Here is a 16,153-nt window from a genome sequence, read left to right on the forward strand (position 1 = left end):
TAGAGGGGTGGGTTAGGGAGGGTGGGAGGGAGATGCAAGAGGGAAGAGATATGGGGATATATGTATATGTATAGCTGATTCACTTTGTTATAAAGCAGAAACTAAGACACCATTGTAAAGCAGTTATACTCCAATAAAGATGTTAAAAAAGAAAAAAAAAAGAAAAAGAAAAACTCCACAAGAAGAACTTTACCATAAGCACTTCTCCAGATCACTCCTTTTTTCTCATTGGTTTAAGTCAGATCACATGCTCCATTCTGAACAATTCACTTTCAGTAGGGATTGGGGTGCCAGATTCAATCCTGAAACCTGGGACATAGCCATGCTGATATAAAGAAATGATTGTGGGTAGTTAAGAAGAGATAAACAAGCAAAATTCAGTTCTTGTGGGAAGAAGAGAGAGGAGAAAAACAACTATGAGGGCAATGAACAATAGGCTACCCACATGCACTTACATATTTTCTTTCCACTTACGTATTTTCAAATGTAGATATATGCATTCCCCCAAGCAAGAAAACTGAGTAAGCTATCTAGTTATCATATCCAAATATAAGCCTATGATATCAAGGAGTCCTCCCTCTCAGGTATTTCCTACTCATGATACTGCCATGTTTCCAGAAGTTCTCAGGACACTTCTATGAAAACAGCTGGCCTCATACTGATCAAATAGAAGAAAGAGAATGACACCTCAACATTATAAAATGACTCAGAAATTGTATTCCTTTTATTATAATAAAATGCATATGTGGTTAATTTCATCCATACGTAACATGTTTGTTTCATTACACAGGTTACTGCAGTCAGTTAATATTGTAACCTCAGAATTCCATTAGAGCTTGCATAAGTCTGTAAAAGGGTCTTCTAAAAAGTATTTTGACAGTTCCTTCATGTAAAACAGCCAATCTAGTACTTGCTGAAGCATCACTGCTGTCTCTGGAACTTTTGTTCTTGGATCTGACCCATGATTAGTTTAACCAAAGTAAGATATCCTGATAAGGCTGAAATGACCACTCATAGAAGAGTTTAGGATAATCTCCTGCCCAAACTCTGATTCCACTTGCCAAAAATTCCAGGGAACTAACTCTGTATTGGCAGATAATTCTTCCAATCAGGGAATCTGCTTCATAAATTAAATACTTCTTTTTAGACAAATAACAGTAGATTTGGAATTCCCAACAGACATCTTTTAAAAAAATTAGTAGTAAGATTTATGAACTGATATCAGATTAAATGAGTTTATTTGAAAGGAAAAGAGATCTCTTGTACTATTTTTAACTAGAGAATTAAGGGGGAAAATAGAAGAAAACAGAATGGATACTCTCTGAGATAAATTATTTTAATATTAATAGGATTTTAAAAAAATATCATTTGTCTATGTAGTAGAAAATAGACTCCAGTCAGATAATAGCTGAGATTAACTTTGAGGGATATAACTGTGAAGTCACAGTCTAGAACCCTTAAGCTGATTGATCAGCAGTAGAAGCCAGATATACAAGTTGGTTGGTAACAAGAAATTTGGCAGATCCTAGAAGCCATGTATGCTGGACGGCAAAATCTGGATCCATGGCTCAGGGAAGGGAAGCCACAGATTCCAGAACCCAGGGGTCTGAAGCCACGGGATCCACAGCCTAGTGAGTAGCAACTTCTAGATCCATAGCCCAGGCAGTAGCCTCTGCTGGACCCACAGCTCAGAGATCCAGTGTGAGTTGACCAGCAAGGAGTGCAGGGAGTGGAGGTCCTTGGATAGTAGCAGAATATCTGGCAGGGACTGGACACCACATGGTACACCTGGCACCTGGTGGGCTCATCACAGGCCTCCTGACACCCACTGTAGAGAGAGGAGCCCAGCAGGTAGGTGCTAGGAGAGCAGAGGTCAGTGTTGTAGACCAGGTCGCTGGGCTGGAAGGAGCCTGGGTAGCGCAGATAGCCTCCAGGGGAGCGGGACGAGAAGTTTCCTAGGCAGCAGTTGTAGTACATGTTGACAGGAGATGTGAGTTCAGCTGAGTTACTGTGAGATGTTCTGATATCCTTGGCTTCTCCCAGCCGTGTTTATATATATATATATATATATATATATATATATATATATATATATATATATATATATCTCCTCAGTACACTGGATGTGATGCAGACCCTCCCTGTTCTTGTGCATGTCTTGTCATGAAAACAGTCAATTAACCTAGGCTATAATTATCACTGAACACATTCCTGTGTTTTCTTAACTGCTGTTCAATTATTCTGCTTTATAGAAGCCACTCTGCTTCTTTCTCTCTTTTTTCTCTCTTTTTTTTTTCAGAAATTAGGTGTGGTTTGCCTTCAAAGACGTTGGTCCTGATGCATAAAGATGGTGCCCTTGCTTCCTCACTGAGATTGACTGACTTTGTGCCTGAGTGTGTAAATTGTGACTCCTAACAGTCATAAGTACCTCCCTCTCAGATATTTATATATGTTTTATGGAGCCTTTACTATGTGTAAAACATTGCAGATTGTGGGATCATTTAATCCTTGTAACCACCTTATGAGATAGGAATTATCACCCATTTAACAGCCCAGGTGTGACTACCTCCAAAGCCAGCAGGAAGAGCAATGTTGTGCTGAATCTTAACCTTTCAGCTCCCAGACTCACGTGCACAATGAATACCGAGGTGAGAAAAATATTTCAATGTGATAACATTTGCATTCTGTCAGATGTGCCTACCTATACATTCTTACCTCTTTTATGGAAAACCAAACACAGCCACCAGATTCCTAATGCTTTCGGTTATTTTTTTTAGCATTCAAAGTTACCATGGAGATGGTTATTTCAAGCTCTTCTTCTATTTGTCCTCTCATTTAGCTTATCATTAAGCAACTCATGTTTGATCCTGCATGGAGTTATTGAATTCCTTTTCCACGTGACACAGAGATTCTTTGGCAAACACGTAGACTATCACTGAGAATAATTGCTGAAAACTAGTATACCTTGAGTGAGTTGACTACCAATGAAATACATTTGCAACAACTTGAATTTTAATAGTGTGCTAACCTTTGCCAACTCAGCTGGGAGTGAGAAATGAGACACCTTAGAGAGTGATTCATTTCACTCCTTACTGAGCTTCTCTTTTGTTCATCGTTCTTGAAAGACAAAGCAGAAAAAAACGTACTTTCATATTAAGTAGTTAAAATTAACCTTATCACTATAAAAAAATCAATGATAGAAAAGTCTTAGAATTAGAAATGTCTTTTTTCTCACTTATTGTAATATTCAACTTCTGCCTTAAAGCATCTTTTAGAAATTGGAAAGCAAAAACCTATTTATGTAATTTGATGTTTTCTATTTGCTTCCTGGTGATTCTTTTCTCTAATCTTCTACAGCATTTGCTTATCTGGCACAATGGAATAGTCTGCCCATTGTCTTGCTTGCAAATTTCTACCAGATGTCTTGCTCGCTTCCCCAAATCCTTCTCATCCCTCAAAGCCAAAATCAAATTCCTCATGTCTGACAGGTGTTCATCTCAACTGTTTAAACTCTTCTGCAATAAGTATATTAGTATCATATTAGCTATCCATTTGGGTGAACAAACATACACACACACACACACACACACACACACACACGGAGGAATTGGAAGAGATGTCTTTTGAAATGGATTGTGCAGACTGAGTAACATTTCAGTCGTTTGAACTTGCAGGACAGTCACATACATTGTAAGAGTGGAGTACGCAGAAGTTCCTCAGGATCAACAACAGGGTTTAATTTTCTTTGATCAAGCATCTGGCACACAGTGAGTGCTCCAAATTATTTATGAAATGAAGGAATATATCAAATCATTAACTTTTTATTTTTACATTCATTTAAAATAAGTGCATGCACACTAATTGTCTTTTAAAACTTACTTTTAATACAACATTGAGTATAAATATCTCTTTCATAATTAAATATAATCCCCAAATTAATCATAACCAGTTTAGTGCTTAAGGTTACCCTAGATCTCTGCCCCTCACCTCCAGGCCAAGCAAAGTTACCTTTGTGGCCTTGATCAATCATTCCTTTCTCTGTCCAACAGCTTCATCCCCATCCATTCTAATGGCTCTGTTTTCTCAGACTTACAGACATAGCTAACCATCTTCAACCCAAAAATCTTAGTGTCATTTCCTCCGTGATTATATAGCTCTTCTTGTTTTTAAAGACAAAATTCTCTAAAGATTTGTGTGATCAGTTTGTCAACTATCTAAATTCTTATTGTCTTTTCAATAACCATGTTGTTTTTCTCTGGTTTAACACTCTTCTGAAATTTCACTGGTATGGTCAGCAGTGACCTTTATGCTGCTAAATGTGGACATTTGGGGGATGATCCTATGCAAATGTTTAACCACATTTATCACAGTTAACTGTGTCCCTGATCTTGAAATATGTTCATCTATGAACTTCTGTGACATCACACTCCTGATTTTCTATCTAACTTCCACCAAATTCAATTTACCATTAGTTGGATTCCTGTTTTTTGAGGCTTACTGCTGATCTCACCACTTATTTTCTCTGTAGGGGAGGTAGCTCCCATTCATGACTTGAAATACTGTCCATATTGTGTCATTCAAATGTATATTTCCAGTACACACCTCCTTTTATTAAAATTCTAGATCCAGATATCCAATTACTAGCCATTTCCATTTAGAGATTTTATAAGGCTGTCAAAATTGTATGTGTATAAAATTGAACTTTTATTCTTCCCTAGGGAGAAAAAAAATATTTTTTTCTCATCTGAGTAAGCAGTATTTTGAAAGACATAGTAGTTTAACTCAGAAACTTTGGAATCCTCTTAATATATGCAATCCACTCTAAATATGACCCATTCTATTTTCTAAACTTATCATAAATCTCCCCAGTCCTCTTACTGCCTTCCTTCCAGTCTAGGGTTTCTCAACTTTGTCATCATTGACATTTTGAACTGGGTATTACTTTGTTGTGGGGAGTATCCTGTTCATTGTAAGATATTTGGCAGTGTCCCTGGCTCTATCCACTAAACGCCAGTAGCACATCACACACAAACACACACACACACACACACACACACACACACAAACACAAACACACACACACACAAATTATGCCAATTAACAATGTCTTCAAAAATTGCTTGAGGGCTAAAGCAGTTCTGGTGAAGAACCACTGTTCTAGTTCAAGGTAGTCTCCTTTCTTGGTGGAACTACTGAAAATGTTCAACATTGCCTATTTCATTTTCAAAAAAATGTCTTCTCCAATCTTTTCTCTCTATCTCTGCCTGATCAATCTTCTTAAAACAAAAATCAGGTCCTGTCACTGTCCTGATTAAAACTTCTCCATTGTTTTCTAATACACGTATGATAAACACAAATACTCTACATGGTTTGTAAGGTTGCATGATCATGCCTCTAACCTCATCTTCACACCATACCCTTTCCCTCTCTCCCAAACACACTGCCTCTGTTCCATAATTAACATAGCTTAAGCTTTTTCCTACCACAAGGACATGCTCTTTCTTGTGCCCTGAATGTTCTTTCTTCATCTGGATAATTAAGATAATTAAGCCTTTCCTTACTTCTTAACCACCATATCCTAGAATAAATTAGGTTCTCCTGTTATGATAGCTATCATCCCTGTAATTAATTTCATTATTTTTATAACATATTTATTTTTTAGACTGTCTTCTAGGCTAGAGCAGAGCAACCAAAACAAACCAGTCCATGGGAGTCAGTTACCATCTGCTGTGAGACAAATAATGTATGTCAAGTAAATGAGTGTATTGCTTCCTTCATTAAGAACTCCTGCATGATTAAAAGATGTTAGCTTAACTAAATCATAGGTTTGATAACACCATTGATTCACCTGGTCTATGACCCTTCTTAAGTGGCACATCTCTGACTGTAATCTCTTGGGAGAGACAAAAAATATACTCTTTGTTGTTCAACAGTGAATCCTCAGCTCAAGAACAATCAAAGTTACATAATTGTTTCTCAACAAATACTTAATGGATAAATTAGGGAATTGATGGGATTATCATCACCTATCTTCTATCTTATCCTGTCTCTCTCCCTCCAAACTTTTGCTTGATCCACATATACCTTTGGATGTTTCACAAAAACATTAAACCCCGCAGAGGCTCAACTGCTCTCCTAAGCCATCTCCTGAATTAGAACAACTTCTAATTATTTTGCACACTATTATAGTTACATTAACCCATCTATGCAGTTCTTGGGATATATCCATGACTTCCCTTTTCCTCACTTCCCATATCTGATCTTGGATAAGCATACCTTGCTATTTTTTTAATCTCCAAAAATGGTAAAATCCTTTGTTTTTCTATCTGGCCATAACTCAACTATTTGTCTGTTATTATAGGTGGTCTCCAGAGCCCCTGGTCTTGCCTATCTCAACTCTATTTCCTATGCATTTCTCACAATGTTGTTTTTTTTTTTCCTAAAGTCTATGTTGGTCTTTTCAAACTCGAATTCAATTTCCTAAGTCTTTAATACAAATCATCTTATGATCTGACCCCCAATTAGTTCATACCTAGTGTCTCTATGCCCTAATTTTATCTTCAAAGGATACTAGATTGCTTCCACTTAGCTTAAGACTGAAGGCAAAGAAGTCAGTCAGGTAAGAGGATCTTTTTTCAAGAAGCTCAGCATCAGTGATGAGTCTTGGAAGAGAGAAGATAACAGGCGGGACCAGAGACAGACAGGAGCCAGATGACAAGGGGCTCTGGACATTCTTCAGAAGTCCAAAACACTTTGAAAATCAAAAACATCCTTTAGAACTAATTTGGTGGTGAAAGAAGGCATTCTCTGTTCTCTGGATAGAATGACATGATCAAACTAATAGAAACTGTGCATATACTTTTTTCTTCCTCTTCTTAGTGTGGATATATTGTGCCTCAGAAATAAACAAATATGTTTGATTATAGGGTTTTTTCCTCCCAGATACTACCTGGGTTATTATATTACATACAGTTTACGCATTCTATTATCATTCTAAAGTCTGAAAAAACTGGATTCCAAAACTCATCTGTCGGCATTGGCTTGGACAAGGGAATGGGGATCTGTAACAATGAGAAGCCACTGATAGGTTATAAATATGGACATAATTAGATCAAATTTGCCTCCTACAGAGATGACTCTGTCTGCAGTGAGAAGAATGGATTGGAGGGTCACATAAGAGTACGAGTGGGCCCCGGTTGGGTTCAGACCTGGCAATGTGATTTAATAGCCTATATTCTTAACTACAGTGTTTGACTGCCTCCCATAAAGATGGTTATTAAAGCTCTACAACATGTGTTAAATGAGATGAGAAGGGGGCCTCAGATGGCACCCTGAGAAAACCTTACATTTAAGGAATTGGCAAAGTAAGAGGAGCCTACAAAAGACTGAGAAAGAATATCCAGTAAAATTTAAAGAAAATTGGGAGTGTAACAAAATCAAGGTGAAAATGCGTTATAAATAAACCAAAGAAGTCAAAAGTATTCAATGTTGGAGGGAGGTCAAGTTAGATGGTCCTCCTAGATTTTAAGCATGTCACTATCAAATATTATATATCTATATGTGTATCTATATCTATCATTTTGTTTTGCTTTGTTTTGTAATTTAATATGGAAATGACCACAGTTTCAATAGTGCTCAGTACATTGTAGAAGCTAAAGAATAAACCCTTGTTAAACTAAACCATCTTTTCCAACTTTCTCAATATACTAACATGGAATTTGAAAGCTATAGAGAGTCATTTCAAGTGAATTCAGCAAGCACACATTAGAGCACAAAACACTGTTGTGGGTGGTGAGGATGAGCAGGGGACCAAGAAAGGGCCCTATCCAAAAGAGATATGCCTTCATCTGATTCTGGAAAATGAGAAGTATGTTAAGAGAAGATAGGTGACTTTAAAATGTGTTACATGCATGTAAACCTAATCACTTTTGTTCTTCTTAAAGATCCCTCAGCTACTATATAAAGCCAAATAGAATCTTATGCCCTTTGCATTTCACATGTTGTGAATTATTTTGAATCTTATGTTTTACATAGGAAATAATAATTCTCTAATTAGAAGTCATTTTAAACTATAATATTTTCCTACTTATACAAATGGATTGTCTTAGCTCTGGTTTTACAGATTGCTTTTTATAAAATCAATGACCAAAGTTATCCAAGTAGTAATTTTTCCAAGTAGTTAAAAAAATGCAACCCCAGTCAGCCAAAAACTCTTTAAAAAATTCAAGGAAAGATGAATGTGTTTGAATTCCATGAAAATTTATTCAATAACAACATTTCTGTCACATTGTAGGAGAACAAGAACATATGAAATAACCTCATGATTTCTTTTATGTGTAACTTCTTTTAATATCTAACATATAAAACTCTAAGGTGGTTTCCCAAGTTTGACTACTCTGATTGTGTAATGATGACAGAAGTAGTAGGTAGTTGGTGGTCAGTCCATCCTGAAGTGGGGATTGTGGTAAATGAATAAAATAGAAAACAGAATTTCATGTAGAAGCGTGAAGAGGCATTAAGCTGCTTTACAGAAGCCAGGCTTCTAGGCTGGTCTATAGTAAGTTGGCAGGACATCGCTAGTAAGAAAGTAGTTTGCATGGCAGAACCTGGGAAGATAATTCAGGTTTTGGGAATCAGAGGATTGACAATTTAAAGACTGGGAGCCATTGAATTCATAGTGTCTGGAAAAACAGATCATTTATGGCTGCTGATGGGCTTTTAGCAGCTCTCTTGAGAGTCATTAGAGAGAAACTTTTCTTGGAGGAGACTGGGAGAACAGAGGTCAGTGAGTAGACAAAGTGGCTGAGGTAAGACGGGCCACAGGAAAAGACTGGCTAGACCAGGAATTCTCTAAGAGAAAAGGAAGAGAAGTTTCCAACCTAGCAGCTGTGACATGTTATCACTACATCTACTTCATTTGTTAACAGTGTCAGAGAAGGTCTGAGTGTTCCCTGCTGGCCTAGAGGGCTTATGTGCTCTCAACCTGTGAGTGAGATGTTTTTGACAGCCAACCTCAGTATCTTTCTATACTACAATTTGCATAAGAACATCTCCTTAGTGTGTTGTCTAATTACAATCAAATAGATTAACACCATGATAAATATGCTTACTTGTATTTTATAGCCAAAAGACAGTTTACAGTATTGCCTTGGACTTGAGATGATTGTTGCATGCTCAGAATAATTGGTCATCATTGCTGGTTTAACTTGTGACTCAAAGGGTCATTTACAGGATGCTGAGTTACAGGTCTTTTCTTTCCTCCCTGCTTTTCAGCATTATATTTTATTGCAATTCTTTGCTCAATCATTCCCAATGTGGTGTCCCATATTATAAAGCATGTACTTATGCTCAGTAACAACTGATACGTGTGATATAAATGGTGCATAAAAGACAATGATATCATTGCCTGATCATGATACTCTGTAAGAATCAAATGTTTTATGGAAAAATAATTCTGCTTAGCTCTCTTTACCAGCTGGATGAATATGGAATGCCTCATATAAGTGGACTTAAATTATATTAGAAAAGAAGATGGAAATTTTAGCCCAAATACTTTTAAAAAGTAATCTACTATCAAATGTATAGCATGTAAATTTTGAATGGCCCCTTAGGGGCTATGTTTATATGCAGTAAAGCAAATACCAAATTATTTTCTTCAAGCCCATTGACAATTGCTGAACAAATAAAAAAATTTCAAAGCAATGTTTCAGATAGTCGCATTTCTGTATTATATGAGGGTGGGCATTACACCTAAAGATCCTTGATTAACCTAACTATAGGAATTTGGTGGCTTGAGGGTAGACAGACATTAGTGAAGACCAAGAGTTAAAGGCACAGAGATAAGATTGCCCAGGAAAATCACAGTATAAAAGAAACATTAAATAAATAAATAAATAAATAAAGGATTAAGAAAATGCTAAATTAGTTTACACCCAAGGTAAAAACTTTATATAAAACTTATATAAAGAAAATGGATTAAAACATATTTATTTGCATGTTTATGAGTTTTGGGAGGGAATGGAGTATTCTATTGTATACTTTATTGTGTATTTAAAATGTTTAGGAATTGAGAGCATAAATAGTTGGTTTTGGGCCAAATGAAAGATATGATGTTTATGGCTCATCAGAGAGTTAGGTCAATGGAGCCATACACATTTATTTTTTTGGACATAAGTTACATACATTTATAGTCTAATAATAGGTAACATTTATAGAGTGGTTTCTGTATTCAAGGAACTCTTCTAGTTGCTTCACATATCTTATCATTTGCTCCTCATTGTAATCTTGTGATATAAATACTATCATCATCTCTATTTTACATTTAAGGAAATTGAATATGTACAAGACAAATATCCAATAACTGTTAGAATCAAGGGATTCAAATATACATAGTGTTTCTTCTTAAATCCAGTTTAAATGAGTTCACTCTCAAAGCAGACAAACTGATGTCCAAGTAAAAAAAAAATTATTATCGAAATGCTTACATATTCTAAGGACTCACTCTGAAGCATGAAAACTTGGAAATTTTCTAGGTGGGGAAACCAAAGTGGGGACCCAGACTGAGGCATTCTGAGGATCAAGTGATCTCATTATCGGGAGGGTGGCAAGGGAGCCCAGGCCCAGGTTGGGATGTCAGTTGGTTAATAGACAGGACAGCACTGATTCCTTTGTCTTATTAATGGGCTTGATCCCTAGGAACTCTGTACCTAATATCAGATGAGCTATCCTAGTTGCAGTTGCATTTTGGGAAGAAGGAGTCACTGCTAATAAACACGTTATGACTTACCAAAGAGGCTTGCTATTCAGGAACCGTGTGCATAACAACAGGCAAGAATTCTTTGGACAGTATCAATTCTACATTGTTTCAGCAGGTTGAAGGCAATGGGCCTTTATTCTCTACTCATATTGGAAAGACTTCAAAGTTCAAGAAGCAATGATAATAACTTATGGTATTCATTTGTTTTGAATTTCAAGACCATTAGTAAGGAATTTTCTGTTTGGCATTCCCAAGAGAATCATGATAGAGACATGACTGGTACTATTACCCCCAAAAATAGAATCTGCTGGGCTAATGTGTGGAGCTTTGTTTCCATAGTCATGTTTTTCTGACTTCAGTGTCTCTCATCATATGCTACAGTGATTTATAGAGATTTATCCAAAGTAGTGTCTCAACTGGTAAGGACCCTTTGAAGGAAGGTTTGAATATTTTTTGCCTGTTTTGCTCTCACCCAACATAGCAATCAGTGAAGATTTAGGCAAGAAAATATATTAAACTAGTTACAAGTAAACTTTGGAACACACATTTATTTTTCTCCATGTTTGAAAAAGCAGTAGTTGTTTTGCTCATGCTTGAAATAGAGATGCCCTTTGCATACATTTTGAAATCTCAGTAATGCAGACCAAAGCCTATTGTATGCTCGTCCTGCTTGCTAAAAGGAGATTAATATGTTAACACTAATTGCCAAATATATGATAATCACATCATATATCAAGGGAAATGGGTTCATATGAACAAAGACATCTGAGGCACAATACCTTCCATAAATTCAAAATCTAAACACTCCTACTCTTCATTACATAATTCTCACATATATTCCTCATAACAGCTCTATGAATTAAGTAGTATTATTTTCACTTTTCAGGAAAAAGAGCATATTGATATGTTAAGTAATGTGTAAGAAATTATTTTAGTAAAAACTTTATAGAGCCAGAAAATGAGACCAAATCTCTGTCTTCAGATATTTCATTACCCAAGCCTACCTTCTGTTTGTTAAGCCACAATATAAAGCTAACAAATGCTGAGGACCAAATGCATGACACAGATGAGTCGAAGTTTTATTGCTAAGCTCTTGAACACTTAAAAATAGGATTAAAATGGAGAAAAAGAGGATAATACCCTAGGCAAAGTGTTAAACCACATGACAAAAGGTGTTGGGTAGGAAAGTAAAGGCAAGCCATTTTAGAATTCGCACCACATTCTTGTCTAGAATTTGAAAATGAAAAACTTGCTGGGTAGAATTCCATCTTATGACTTCAATAAAGACAGACTTGCTGCACAAAGCATTCCTCCCCACATGTCGACAATCGATTAAGAGAACGTTTCCACATCACTATCCCAGAATGAAGTTTGTAGCTCCAGAGGATGTGCTAAATGTGGTTTGACTGTTTGTTTTTCTTGCTTTACCTCGTGCAATAATAGACCGTGAAAAATCACCCTAAAATTGTTGAAGCGAAAGCATTTTTCAAATTTGGTTTATAAGCTGGAGAAGATGAACAATCAATGACACCGTTTCACCTTGCAATATCCAATATTCATCCACAGAAAGTGTAGCCCCCTGGAATCAATTTTATGGTCAAGACATTAACCTCTGTGGTCATTTGCCCAGCAGGAAGAGTAAGCTGTTAAAAACACAGAATCAGCCACTATTCACTTCTTTTTATGATTATGAGTGTGATAACAGCTTCCTCTTCAATTACGTGACTGGGATTATTTTTCTGGTAAAGTACCAAAAGGAGTGTGTATTTCAAAAACAAATTTAGTTATTATCTCTTTTCAGAAATTCCCTGAAATGAGAGAAATAACTCATTACCTGGAGTTTGGATTTTGATTAAAATTAATTTTTACTAAAAATTACAATATTATCTGGACCAAAAAACTTAGGAAAACTCATGCTGTGTCTCTGCCAATTTCACCATGGAGAAGTGAGGGAAGGAAACACTAATTCTCCCTTCTTCATTTGGAAATTCACGATATGCTTAAGCATAATTAAAAACTCTGAAAGGGAAAGAAAGCAAACCTGATTAACTTGGTTAGTCCAATATTCATTGTGTAAATGCAAACACTGTATCTCATCTACTAATATCCCTTAAGAATAGTGTTCCAAGAAATAAACATTGGCAAGTGGGACTTCAGTTATTTGGGATTGATGGGAGTGGAAAGATTTGACTGATTCCATCAGGAAACAAAATAGAGATTCATGGGGAAATCTTACAAATTCTGAAATAGACATGAATGGAACATGGAAGAAAAGAAAAACTCTGGGCAATGTCTAATCCTTTCACTTTATTCCCAAGGCCCACATTCACCCTTAGCAGATTAGGAGCTCCCATACATCAGTGATAACTGCATCCTGTCACTTTAACTGACAGACTTTAGTATGCCTATATGAATGTTCCAGAAACATCCATTATACAACTTATAACACATTTTGCCAATCAATAGCCTACTTATGTTCTCAACATGCAGTTAAGTTTCATTAAACATTTTTTTAAATAATTAGGTTTTTTTTTAAAATAAATAGGCTTGCAGAAATTTGCAAAAATAGTTCATAGAATCCCTTTAAACTTCACTCTGCTTCCCCCAAAAGTGACATCTTATCCAACTGTACTACAGTACAAAAACCAGGAAATTGACATCACTGAGATACTGTTAGCTAGATTACAGATCTCATTCAGTTTTACCAGTTTAAACACGCACTCATTTGTGTATGTGTATAGTTCTATATAATTATATTTCATGTCTAGATTTCCCGTAACCATGACCACAATCCAGACGAAGAACTGTTTCTTTAATGGTTAACTTTTTAATGTTAGGAAAATTAAAAAGTGTAATGAATCAGAAATATGGACCTCCATTTTGCTCTTCCATATTTAAGTATGTTATTTAAGTTAATTAAATCCGAGGTTTTTAAAGATGAGTAAAGCTGACAGTAGTAGTGTAGGGATTGAGGTGACGTGAGGGATGGAATAGGGCAAGAAGTCAAAATATTGCACCCCTATGTAATCATCTTTTCCTCCAAATTACAAGCAGGTGCAGTACCACTAGAAAAGAGTACACTAATAAAATAGACTAGATCCTTCTATGATATCGTGTAATTTCTTTTTTCTCCTTAGTTTCTATAATGAAGAAAAAAATGATGTTTACACTGTTGCAATACATCTATTACTATGTTTTACAGTGAGCATTACTGATTTCACATTCTGTTGTCAGACAAAAGAAAAAAAACTCTGAGACTTTGAAATGAGAGACATTGGAATGAATTACCCTGTGGCCGATCTAGTTCATGTTTCAGGGTATTGCCCCTTTTCATTGTTTTTCATCTCTTGTATAATTCTATACACTGTAGAAAATTGATAATAATGCAAATGATTCTTGTCTGTTAAAATAAAAATGGTTTCTGTCTAGTGGAGTTTCATTGATTTTTTCCTCTGTGTACAGTAACCACTTTGTATCTGCCTTTGTAAATTTATTTCAGCATCTCTGACAGCCTATATAAGTGTGTTCTTTGAGTTCTCTTTGAACCAGTCGTGGCTTCTTAATGGTGACCCCCTCATTCATTAATGAGTTAAATAAAATATTTAATATGTGTGTTTTTCATTTGCATGAAGATCTTGATTTTACTTTTTTGAAATGTTCTGTCTTAACACTATTATGTTTTACATTGCATCACATTTTAAACATTTTCCTTCTGTTTTTCCCTTCCTGGACAACATAGAAGAATTTAAACTATTATGGGGGACATTAACAGCTCACCTCTCACATGCCACTATTAACCTACTATTATCATATAAAATATGGATATGTCAGTAATGTTGGACTATTAGGGATCACAGATAATCAAGGACCATCTCATTTTACATATAAGGAAGATGATATCCAAAGAAGTTAAGTGATGTGTGTATGATCAAAATCTTTTTTTTTAAATATAATGTCTCCATTTCTTTTATTTATTTATTTATTTATGTACTTATTTATTTATTTATGGCTGCACTGGGTCTTCGTTCCTCTGTGCAGGCTTTCTCTAGCTGCAGAGATCTGAGGCTACTCTTCAAGTGGGGTCTACTTTTCATTGCGGTGTGCAGGCTTCTCATTGTGGTGGCTTCTCTCATTGCAGAGCACAGGCTCTAGGCACATATGCTTCAGTAGTTATGACACACAGGCTCAGTAGTTGTGGTTCATGGGCTTAGTTGCTCCACAGCATGTGGGATATTCCCAGACCAGGGCTCGAACCCGTGTACCGGCATTGGCAAGCAGATTCTTAACCACTGGGCCACCAGGGATATCCCTAAGATCAAAATCTTGTTAGCAGAAGAATCAGAAATAGAGCCTAACTCCAAACATATTTTTTACTTTATTTTCCTTTATATGGCATCATAAAAAAGATAGCAAATTAAGAGATTTCAGAACTCTAATCTACCTATAGAAATCCTATAAATAACCACATTCTTATAAGTTGAAAATTTAGCATATATTTCACAGGAAAATAAATATTTATTTAAAACCCAGAGTATTCAGAGAATACACCAGAATACACACACTAATGAGAGTTTTGGTGCCAATGAGATAAATCTCCACAATTTCATTTTTCTCTGTCATTTTCTACTTGCTTGTAAGGATCTAATTCATTGCAAAAATAAGCCTTGATATAAAACATTCTAAGATTTAATAATTTTTAGTGGATTAATCAAATGGAAGTGTTAAAGGACAAAGGCTACTTTTCTCTAAGTACATGGCTACTTGTCCTATTATAAGGGGGATCTTAAAACAAGTACAGTTGATCCAGGAGAAAGACCACAGTCCAGTAAGAGAATGTTCATATTTGACAACAGTTGATTGTGTAGGAAAGGTTTAACATCATTAGAATCTTGTGTAGCCTTTGCATGAAAAATTTGATCATGCAGCAGTTTGATGAGTAATCCATATATACAGACTACTTAGTAAAATATACAAACAATTTATAGAAGAAAGTGTGTTCATACAGAATGGCATTATTTTGTTCTTTTTTATGTCTGAGTAATATTCCAATGTATGTATATATCACATCTTCTTTATCCATTCCTTTGTTGATGGATATATGTATATGTATAACTGATTCACTTTGATGTATAGCAGAAACTAACACAACATTGTAAATCAACTATACTCCAATAAAAATTAATTTAAAAAAATAAATAAATAAAGGGAAAGTAGGTTGGGCAGCAGAAACAGAGTCCACAACCCCCAGTTGGCAACCATTGTGTCCTTAGACCAAAGACTCCATGTCAGGAGTTTGGCAGGGACTGTAAAATGCAGCAGTTCTCAAGTGGCATGCATGTGACAGCCAACACAGGGCATGATTAGAGAGCAGAGGTATATGCAGACAAGGACCAGGGC

At 35.8% G+C, this 16,153-nt stretch overlaps 1 protein-coding gene across 1 annotated transcript; it reads right to left on the minus strand.

Annotated features, from left to right (window-relative positions):
- Positions 1-1,470: 1,470 nt before the first annotated feature.
- LOC101331396 (keratin-associated protein 13-1-like) lies at positions 1,471-1,977 on the minus strand. Its single transcript, XM_004326565.4, has one exon. It carries the CDS (start codon positions 1,975-1,977, stop codon positions 1,471-1,473), a length of 507 nt encoding a protein of 168 aa, XP_004326613.3.
- Positions 1,978-16,153: the final 14,176 nt, after the last annotated feature.

This window comes from Tursiops truncatus, chromosome 4, assembly GCF_011762595.2.
Source record: "Tursiops truncatus isolate mTurTru1 chromosome 4, mTurTru1.mat.Y, whole genome shotgun sequence".
In the NCBI taxonomy this organism is placed as follows: Eukaryota; Metazoa; Chordata; class Mammalia; order Artiodactyla; family Delphinidae; genus Tursiops; species Tursiops truncatus.

Coding starts and splice junctions, on each gene's coding strand:
- LOC101331396 (XM_004326565.4), bottom strand. CDS start 1,977: ATGTACTACAACTGCTGCCTAGGAAACTTCTCGTCCCGCTCCCCTGGA.